We start from the raw sequence: 11014 nt of genomic DNA, 5'->3' as shown, positions 1-11014 counted from the left end.
TAAACCCTTGTGGATTTGCTCCCATCTCCTGATGCCCTCTGTCAGTCCTGCTTTGTTAAAAATTTATGGTTTTATGAATCATTCGACTTGCCAGTGTTTTATGTCCAGTTTCTCATTTCCCTTCTGGTCTTCACTGGGTTTGCCCTTCTTGCTGGGATAAAGGGCCTGGGCACACACTCTCAGGGACCTGCACTCCCCAGGACTCACACACTGGCCCCCTGCAGGGCTGCCCAACCCTCCTCTGGGGATGCATGTGCATCACATTGAAATGGAAGTGGAGAAGGTTTCAGTAAAAATCTCACTTTTCCCCACAGTGGGTGCAGGTACAGCAGAGGCTGTGGCTGGGACATGGCCAGGGGCAGCAGGGCAGGAATTGGAGCTGAGGCAAAGGGACAGGGACTGGGACAGAGGAATAAGGGTAAAAAGATAGGGGATGGGGCAGGTGTAGAGGGGCAGAGACAGAGGAACAAGGACATGGACAGGGGTAAATGACAGGGGACAGAGCAGAGGGACAAAAGGATGGATAAAGGGACAGAAGCAGAGACATTTGTGTTGAGGCTGAGAGACAGGGACAAGGAAACGAGGAGGGAGCAGGATCAGGGGCTCAGGTGTCAGGGTTGGGAGTAAGGGCTGGGACAGGGGCAGGGGCAGAGACCGAGGCAAGGGCAGGATCAGAGCCAGGAGCAGAAGCCGGGTCGTGGACGGAAGGGCAGGGGCAGGGCAGGGACAGGGACAGGGCAGGGGCAGGGGCAAGGGCAGGGGCAAGGGCAGGGGCAGGGGCAGGGGCAGGGGCAGGGGCAGGGGCAGGGGCAGGCACAGAGACCGAGGAAAGGGCAGGGGCAGAGCCAGGAGCAGAAGCCGGGTCGTGGACGGAAGGGCAGGGACAGGGCAGGGGCAGGGACCCGCGGTAGACAAAGGGCGGGCAGCAGAGCTGGGCTCGCAGCCCCGTGCCCGCGGCGGCAGCACCGCGCACCGGCGCGCAGAGCGAGGAGCAGGAGGAGCGGGCGGCGGCGGAGGAGGAGGAGGAGGAGGAGGAGGGGAGGGACCTTCCCCTCCCTCCCACCCCGGCACCGGGGGAAATAAATTATTCCCAGCCCTCGCGCTCCCAGCTCCGTGCCCCGCACCCGGCAGCGGCAGGCGGGCACGGCGCAGCCTTGTCGGGGCGCGGAGGGGCCGCCCCTGCCCTGGCCGAGCTCCGCTCCGCGCAGCGCCGCGCCGGGGGGCAGCGCCCGCCCCGTCCGCCCCGTCCCGCCCCGTCCCGCGCGGTGCGGAGCGGAGCGGCGCCGGCCCCGCCGTGCCCTGGATGCCCCAGCGGCGCCGGCGGCAGCAGCATGGAGCGGCGGCGGGGCGTCCCCGGGGGCTGGCCCTGCCTGCTGGCCGCCCTGGGTGCCCTGCTGGCGGCGGGCCGGGCGGCTGCGCCCCGCGCCCGCTTCTCGCCCTTCTTCTTCCTCTGCACCCACCACGGCGAGCTCGAGGGCGACGGCGAGCAGGGCGAGGTGCTGATCGCCCTGCACATCGCGGGCAACCCCTCCGCCTACGTGCCTGGCCAGGAGTACCACGGTAGGTGGTGGCGCCCGCCGCGCTCGGCGCTGCTCGTCCCGGGCGGTCCCGGGGCGTCCCGCGGGGAGGAGGGAGGTGAGGGAAGAGCGGGAGCCCTGGGCGGGTTCGTGTGCCGTGCCCAGGGCAGCGCCGGTGCGGAGCGCCCCTCCCGTCCGTGCGGGGCCGCGCTCACCTGCCCCGGGCTCCAGCACCGCCGCCCGCGCCCGGTCCCGGCCCCGGCGCGGCTCCCGCCAGGCGCAGCCGGAGCAGAGGAAATCCCGAGTCCCCGCTCCTCGCCCGGGCCTGGGCCGCATCCAGAGCCTCACAAGTTGCTGGCGGTCTGTCCCTTTCCCACTTGAGGCATTCGGAGCGCCGAGCGCATCCCGCTCTCCCGGGGCGCCGCGCGGTGCCGCAGCTGGCGCTGCCACCGGGTCCCCGCCGTGTGTCACCGCGGTGTGCGCAGTCCGCCCGCCTGTTGCTCCCTTGCAGGGGCCGGGGGCGACAGCCGGGGGTCAGGCACTCACAGGTAGCTGGGAGATGGAAGGTCGTGCCCAGAATTAATAAAAAAACCTGCTTTTCGTAAGCGGCCAGGCGGAGGAGAGTGAACAAGAAAGAATAGGCGAAGTTGCGCACCAAGTAGTGTCTCTGTTTGGGGGCTGTACTGGCAGAGGGGCACAGCCCCGGGCTGAGTGGGGCCTCGCAGGCAGGTACACTGCTGTGGGAAACTGCTCTCGGCTGCAGAGTGCCCCTGGAAACCAGCACCGTGCGGTGCAACAGCCGCATCTCCACTCCTCTGTGTGGAAAACTTCCATGTGGGAAACATCTTTTAATTCACAACGGTGGGAGACTGCTTAAGGCTACATTCGCTAATCCTTCTTCTCTCTTTGTGTTTGTTTGGAGTTTGCAATGCTACAGAATAGTAACAACTAATTCTGCAGCAGGCAATTGGAATTCAGAGGAAATGACAATGAAGGTTTATTTCAAACACATTGCTCAAAAGCAGATACTGTGTGACAGTCCCTGGCGAAAGATGGAATTAAACTTCTGACTTTATTATGTTCCAGCTCAAAATTTAAGTTTCAGGTAAAATATTGAATAGTTGAGTTATGTGAAAATTCTAATTGAAATTGTTACTGTAAAGACATAAACCCCAAACACATCAAATACTCATTCTCACACAGTATAAGGCATCCTGCCGTTTTTGTCTATGTGTAAGCTTTAACAGTACAGTTTTGCCAGATTCATAAGAAACTTTTGATTTTGAAATACTACTGACCTTTCTGAAAACCCACATACGTAAGTTTTATGACTTCACCAGATAATTTTTTTCCTTAGAACCTTAGATCTTACTGCCCATAATACACACTCAGGTTAGGTCAATTGCATTAAACCTGCTGAACCACAGATGTGCAGAGGGAAAAAAGAATCCGGGATTTCCATTTTGCACTATTTTAAGTGCTGGATTTTTGAAATTGTATTTCAGCCACATCAATGACCGAATCACCCCTTTCCTCGCTGCTACCTTTCCCCCCCAAGCCTTCAGCCCGTGTTTGAGCCTTTGCTGGTTCAGGGATAGGGGACTGTGGCAGGCAGGGCTGTCCGGCTGTCCTGCATGGTGAAGAGCAGGACAGAGCTTGTTTCTCCGGGATGCTCTTCTGCATCTCGCCCTTTGAAAAGGGATTTCGAATTTTGAAGCACCAGAGCAGCGGAGCAGCGCCCCAGCTGCACGCCAGACCTTTCAGGTGTTCTGTTTTGCGTCTGACCGAGCAAAATGCGACATCTTTAAATCCACCTCTGCTCCTCCCGGGATTTCTCCCGGTCCGCTCTCAGGTTTTGGGGAGCTGCTGCCGCTGCCCCGTCGGGCCACCCCAGGGAGCATCTCCTGCTCCCGGCATCGCCTCCTGAGCTCTGCTGGTGCCCCGGAGCTCTGCTGGAGCCCCGGAGCTGCTGCTGGAGCCCCGGAGCTCTGCTAGAGCCGCTCCTGGAGCCCCGGAGCTCTGCTGGAGCCGCTCGCTGCTGGTGCCCCCGAGCGCTGCTGGAGCCCCGGAGCTCTGCTGGAGCCCCGGAGCTGCTGCTGGAGCCCCGGAGCTCTGCTGGAGCCGCTGCTGGAGCCCCGGAGCTCTGCTGGTGCCCCGGAGCTCTGCTGGAGCCCCGGAGCGCTGCTGGAGGCGCTGCTGGAGCCCCGGCAGAGCCGCGCCCCCGGTGCGCTCCCGTTCTCAGCCGCGCTGCCGGCGCTGCCCCGGTACCCGCGGGGTGTTCCCCCGAGCTCTGCGAGCTTCGCGGGGGGCAGCCCAAACAATCTGGGTGTCTTTAAACCCACCGTGCTCAGCAAGTGTAAAGAAATCGGCCGCGTTCAAAGCATGAACACAGAGGGAAATCCACAAGCCGAACTTGTAAACTAACTTGTGTACACACTGCAAGGTGCAAGCCAGGCTCCTAATTTGTGTCAAACTTGCAACGGTGATTTCTTTCAAATCCCTGCATTGATAAAAACCTACCCATGCCAAACCATGCCAAGAAGCACTGTCTATTTGCTGTGCACAGCGCAGCAGACGTATTCTTGAGCTAAGCACACTTAATTGCTTAGATATTTTGAAATATGTATTTTATAACATTACAATTATCTATGTTAAATATAGCACAGGAAAAATCAATCCCAGAGTATACAATCTGAAGAAATAATTTGAAGCAACTTGGAATCTTAAATAATACAGTTTAATGATGCTGAAAAATGTCAATCTGTACTGGTTGATAATTTATCATTTAAAAAATAAAACTTTAAAGGTAGTCTTGCTGGGACACAGAACAAGGTTTTTGATATGCTGCACAGAAGCATGGGACAAAGGGAGACTTACATATGTACAGTGAAAACTCACCTGCTCAGAGAGTATTAAAATGCTCTGAATCTTTGCAAGTTCCAGCGAGGCCCTGCTTCAGTGCCCCTTCATTCTGCAGGAACAGGTGCCAGCAGCATCCAAGAGCACCGAGTTCAAAGAGGAGGGAATTGGATGAAACCATATGCCAAGGGCTGGATGAGAAAAAATTCTGATTAAAAAAATCAGCCGCCAACTTTCTGCTAATTTGTTTGGACATTTCCTTGGGCACTCAGAGGGGGAGTCAGAGCACTGTGCAGCCAGGGGAGCTGTGGCAGGGGCCCTCGGCCCTCTGCCCAAATGTCCCTTTGCTGCCCAGCACCACGGGAGAGGAGCAGCATGTGCTGCACAAGTCACTTGCCTGGGCAGCACAAGAGCTTCTGCAAGAGGCTTCTCTGGCACCCTGAATCTGGCATTTTATTTCCCTGTGCCTCTGAATTTCATAAGTAAAACAAAGGCAATAATATTCCCTAGTTTGCATAGTTAAATTGGATACATTAGGATTTAGCACTTCTCCCCAAATATTTAAAATTACTCCAGATTTGTCCCTATTCCTGCAAACAGTAAGTATTTAATCACTGACTGAATAGGACCAGACCCACGCTGCATATAAATACACTCTTTTATATAAGAGGACTGACTTGATACATCAGCAAACAATTTTATTACTTTTGGCAGACTTATATTCCTTGAATTAGCTTATTTCAAATGTAATTAAGTCCTTGAGCTGGCAAGGCACTTACGGGCTTGCTCAAATGCAAACTGACAAAGTGTGCACTGGTTTAATGTAGGCACCTGCTCAGCCTCCTCTCAGCCAAGGGGTGGCTGCGTGTTCAGGGAGCAGCATCAGGGCTCGCCTGGCTTGCTTGCAGCTTTCCTGGTAGGTAGGGATGATCCTCTTTTGGTTTTTTCCTCTGTAATATGCAGAATAGAATATAATTTCTTTTAAAAAAAAAATCAAGCCAATACCAGTACAATTTGAAAATTTTTATACAACTCTATTTGGATTTATTTGCAATCTGCAGTTGGTTTTTTTAATCTGTGTCAATGTACCTTCAGTGCTGAGAGCATGTACCATGATTTACAGGCAGATAAGTACATTGGAACTGCATAAAGAAATAAGGATAAATTTGACTGAACATTGAGTCTTTACTGACCTTAATCACAGAAAGCTCAAACTGAACAGTCAGATTTGTAGTGTTTAGAAATTACAAACGGATTATCTTTATACTGTATTTGTTCTTATCCCTTAAGATTTTTTTTTTGCTGTCACTGCAAACAGTTCCTTTTTCCCAAGGTTTCAAATTTAGATCTTTTAAGAAAAACTTTGAACTGTTTTCCCATGATTGATGCTGAAACTCATCATTCTGCCCTTAAAATAGTTTTCTTTAATGGGACTTGAGTTTCTATTTCACTCTCCATTGTTCCTTTTTTTTCAAGAACAGATTAACCTTCAGTCCCCAAATGTTATCAGTTTCCATCTATGACTGCTACTATTCTTAGATATACTGTATATTGTCTAGAATGGTTGCTGTGATAGGTTGTAAAAAAATAGTTTTCAACTATTTTAAGTGGTATTTGTACACTCTTTCAGCACTCATAAAAAGTTGTTTAAAGTCTGTCCAATTCCACCTTTGTAACTAACCTCTGTATTTTAGAAATACAGATTGTGACTTAGTACCTAATTTCATTAGGATCACTTACATTTCTGATGGACATTTTCGTTGTAAATTCTTGTTGTTCAGATTATTGTTGAATAAAAACATGTTTGAGTTTGACATGAAGGAAGGGAAGGAAAAGAAAGACTGGAATTTTTGTAGTGATGGTGCTTGAGGTCTAATCAGGGTGGTGAGTGACAGAAACCCAGGCATGGATACTTTCTGTACCAGTTCTGCTGAAGTGTAGGAAGCTTTTAGTGAATCAGTAGAAGTGAATAATGCACAGGAAGTGATGTTAATGCCGTGGTAAGAGAAGAGCAAATTTGTGTCTCTGTTTTCCAGCATCAGCCCAAGAACTGGAACTTTTCCAACATCAGCCCAAGAACCAGGAACTCAGCTTCTTGAGTCTTTTGCAGGCTATTCCCTCAAAACCTTTCATCTCACCCACTTACACCCTCCTCTGATCTCTGGAAGAATGGAGACTTCCATCAGTGTCTGTTTAAAATTAAAGTGTGGAAAAGTTTTTGCTCATGAGAGTCCAGTTATCTCCAGGGATTATTTTAGAACTCTTCTCTTAAGGACCCTTACATTAAAAACCCGAATCTGGCAATAGGTAGCAATGGAGAGGGAGTTATTAGCAATGGGGAAGACCCTTGATCTTCCAGTCTCTCCTTTCCTCTGAGGTCCCTAGCAATATCTTACAGCTGCACAAGGGTTTCATAGCACATAAAAATTTCACCTTGGGTCAGCATTTGCTAAAAATGCCTTCACCCAGCAGAGCCTCCAGAGCACACCCTGACTCTGCTCTGCTGTATTTAGGATTTTGTTGCATAAAGTGAGCTTTGCAAAGTGAAGGCTGATTATGAGTAATGTGGACTGTTTGAATTTCTCAGATCTGAGCCTTACTTAGGATGCTGTTGAGGCAATATGAGTTTCTAGGTCTTGATGTTGACCAGTGCATTGTCTATATTTCTGAAGCTCTTGTCTGGCCCCAAGGTTCATGTGGTGTGTGTTTGCAAATTTGAAAGAGTTGTGATTTTAGGACCTCATGACCAGAAACTGATGAACAGTGCCAACGTTAAAAGAGAAAGGTAGACAAGTTTGCAGTTGACAGCCTCTTACAGACTGTGTTTTGCTAGGGAAGATGTTAAATTTCAACGGTTTTGGCTGTCATCACTAATTTGTGGGCATCATAAGCACCAGCAGATGGCCCAGCCAAAGATGAAGTCAGGCAGGGATTGATGAAAGGAGGTAGAAGGTCCACAAAGGCCTAAATGAGCCTTTCTTGCAAATTTGCAGAGGAGATGTAATCTCCAGTTAAATCCTTTCTCCCCTCATCAGGGGGCTGCTCCCCCCTGCAAAGGAGCCTTGATTGCCCCAAATAACAGAAATCAAAGCCAGCATGGCGTGCTGGCCTGACCCACATTTGTGAGGTGACATCTGACTGTGGGACAGACAGGGCATTGTTGGTATTGTGGGTCCATGTGGGGCAGACTGGGCTGGGCTGGAGACAAGAAAAAATGATCTCTGCCTCAGCAAATTCACTGTCCTGAGCATGGGGCTGCTGGGGGGCTGGCATCTGTGAGTGAACCTTTCTTATGGCATTCACCCAGCACTGGAGTCAAGGAATAAAGGAAACCTGTAAATGGCTAAAGAGTGCAAAAATACTGTTTCAGTGAGAGTGTTGCATATATTTGCTGATTTTTGTGTCCAGAGATATTTTCTAATATGTATAATTTATCTGTAGACTTCATTGCCAAAATCTGTCCATGTAAACTGCTTTTAAGTAGAAATTTCTAGCAGGTATTTTTCTTATAAATAATTAATATTTGTAATTACGTATAAATAGGTATATATGTATATATATGTGTGTGTGTGTGTGTGTGTGTTGTGCATAATAATATAATTATATATATATGTATATAATATTGTGTATAACATATACACAATATTATAGTGTATATATATAACAAGAGATATACCTTCAAGACCAAAGGTGACCAGTTGCATCAACACAGCTATTATCAGATTGAAAATCATACTTCAACCAGTCAATGTGCAAATACTGTAGTATTGCACCATCATAAAAAGCTATAGAATTTCAAAAGAAGTGGTCTCCAAAATCCAGATCAAGGCAATAATAGGGAAAATGAGACATGATGTCAGCAAACCAAAATGATTTATAAGTTGGTACTTGGGCATGGTGGTGTGTAGGACATTTCTCCATTTCCCACACTGATTATTCCGCCAAACATTTGCTAGTTCTTTAGGTAGAACAGGGCGAGACTGTCAGGCTGTGTCATGTCTCATTTTCCCTATTATTGCCTTGATCTAGATTTTGGAGACCACTTCTTTTGAAATTCTATAGCTTTTCATGATGGTGCAATACTACAGTATTTGCATATTGACTGGTTGAAGTATGATTTTCAATCTGATAATAGCTGTGGTGATGCAGCTGGGATGGATTCAGATGCAACCTTTATTTGCATTGTGTGTCTCATGCCCTACAGCTGTGGTTTAGATTTGCCATGAGTGTTTGCTGCGTGGAGAGGGAAGGAAATGGCACTGTCTTACCTCTGAGAATAAGCAACCTTTCATAGCAGCCCTTGTTATGAGAATTTCAATGGTCTCTGATGAAAGGTTCAGTCTTTCTAACATGCTTCCTTTCTTTGTCTTAACATTTCCTGCCTTTTCATTGGGCATGAAAGGTGCACAGAGTGCAACGTGTCTGGAATGTTTGTGTAATTCCCACCTTTTTTTCCCCCACCAGCTGGGACTCACCTCTGGGATAAACATAGGACAAGCCCTGAAAGTGCAATCTTTGACATCTGTCAGAGCTCACTAGCAGGCTCCATGGGGAAAGACCTTCCTAGGCTGTCGAGATGATGCCTTCTTGTTAGGCTGGTAGTCTTCCTCCATTCCTTCCCTTAGGTCAGTCCTGGAAACTGGAAGCCATGGCATGTGTCACTCAATTCCTGCTGGGCTCTGCCAATGGACAGTGGCATCAGGGAGACAGAGATCTGTCAGGTCCATGCCCATGGGACCTTCTCCAGGTCCCTTCAGCGCTCAGATGTGTCCCACAGCTTCACATTTTACTCTTCTCCTAAAAGGAGAAGGGTCAAGGAAGTGGGTTTTTTTGAAGACTTTGTTTTGTTTTAATGTGTCTCTCAATAAAACTTTGCCTTAAATAAGACCATGCTGGAGGTGTGTATACCCTCATGGAGAGGAGTACTGGGGTTTGTGGGGGCTTTAGGGTTTGTACCTGTTTATTCTAGCCCAGGATCAGGGATTTCTCTGTCCTTCTGCAGCTGGAGAGGTCCTGGCTGGGGCTGGAGATGGCACCCAGTGCCAGGCACAGAGCCGCAGGCTCCTGGCCACTGTCTCCTGCAGCCATCTGGAGTGGCGGCTGCTGCCTCTGTGGCACCAGTGTTTCCTGGGCAGCTGGGCGCAGCTCAGCTCCAGGCTGAGGCACTGTGGCCTTGGTCTGTGTCTCACCAAGCTCACCTGCGTCACTCTGGGCTCCCTGCCCTGTGGTTGTTGGCTCCTCATCCTCACCCTGCTGCTGTCAGCACAGCTTTCTGTTTGGGCATGCTGTGTGCTGATGTGGTTTCTGCTGCTAGAGATCTCCCCAAGGCTCCTCTCTGTCCACCTGAGGGGGATCCTTGGTCTTCCCAGGGATCAGGACACCACTGACTGCTACCTTGTAGTGCTTGCTCATGACCTATTGTGAACAATGTCTTTTATGTGAGCATCTCAGTCAAGAAAGCAGGATGTGTCCTGGGGGACTGGGCATGAGTGATTTGTGAAAGTTGCTGGAGAGCAGGTAGGGATTTCAGGCAGTTTCCCAAAGGCTTTTATACCAAATTGAAGATTGTTACAGCCTTTATAACATCCCTCTTGCCATATTTTTCCATCCTGGGAACTAAACAGAAGTGGCTGTTCCCTGCTCCTCTCTAGCACTTTGATATTAATTCTGGTTGTGAGAGTTTCACAAGCATCTCCTTGGGAAAGGAAATCAGTGGCACTTTTCTAGACCATGTCTCTTGAAGTTCAACCTGCAGGAGCCCTGAGTGACAGCAGACAAGGAATCCATCTCCCTTCAGGTGCAAGCTTTACCTTGCACTATCCTGTCTTACATCCCGCCCCTCCTCACTTTCTTTCAAACTTCTACATTGACCTTCCGAAAATTTTGTGTGCTGTGCAAGTGCTTCAGCGCATGCCCAAGGTCTGTCCTGTTCCCTGTGTTCTGGGGTGACAAACATCAGACCCTCTGAGGGGATGCCTTGCTCCTCTGCCAGGAGGGAGGTGGTGTGCCTGCCTGGGACAGCCTGTCCCCAGCTCCTTGCTGAAGGTGCCAGTAGGGGAGCATCAGATGGATGGTGGTGCTGCCTTCACCCCCATCACCTCCTCCCCTCGTCCTTTCTGCCTGCTCAGAGGGAGCAGCTCCAAGGCACAGTGCTGAGTATTTGACTGAGATGCCCAGAGTAAAATTTTATTTAGTTTTGCTAGATAGGAAGCTTTATTAGTAAGATCAGCCTTCTGGGTGTTGAGGTTTTCTGGTGTTGGACACATTTGTGAGGCCAGGTGTGAAACTATTGCTGTGTCTCTCCTGGAGCAGAAGCCTTGGGGTGTGCAGCCATGCAGGGTGGTTGCTGGTTTCTCTCCTTGCTTTTGCAAGGTACAGCAGAGGGGGACCTGGAGTGCCCTTGGTCTTCTGCAGCAGGGTGGGCATTTTAATCATCAGAGATGGGGCTGCAGGTCTCTGTGTGTTTCCTAGAATGGCTTCTACTCACACCTATGGGTTTGTGACTGCCCACATATGGGTTTGTGACTGCCTGTGAGCACAGGAGACAGGGCTGTGCTCACTGGCCTGAGGAACTGAGCTATAACCCACACTGAGGTGAAATGCTAAGAGCTCTTGCACCATGCTTAGCAAAATTCTGA

The 11014-nt window shown here is 50.0% G+C and overlaps 1 protein-coding gene across 2 annotated transcripts in view; it reads left to right on the top strand.

The window, feature by feature from the left end:
• The first annotated feature begins 1049 nt into the window (after positions 1–1049).
• Positions 1050–11014, top strand: part of RELN (reelin) — a 284024-nt gene continuing 274059 nt past the window's right edge. For both annotated transcript variants that reach the window (XM_074538845.1, XM_074538846.1), the window contains exon 1: positions 1050–1560. In XM_074538845.1, the coding sequence (XP_074394946.1) occupies positions 1332–1560 (229 nt within the window). In that variant the 5' untranslated portion in view covers positions 1050–1331. The remainder of the gene's footprint in view (positions 1561–11014) is intronic.

The sequence above is a fragment of the Zonotrichia albicollis genome, chromosome 4 (genome assembly GCF_047830755.1).
Source record: "Zonotrichia albicollis isolate bZonAlb1 chromosome 4, bZonAlb1.hap1, whole genome shotgun sequence".
Taxonomy (NCBI): Eukaryota; Metazoa; Chordata; class Aves; order Passeriformes; family Passerellidae; genus Zonotrichia; species Zonotrichia albicollis.
Note: the sequence above shows the minus strand (reverse complement) of the source record. Positions and strands in the feature narration are given on the sequence as shown.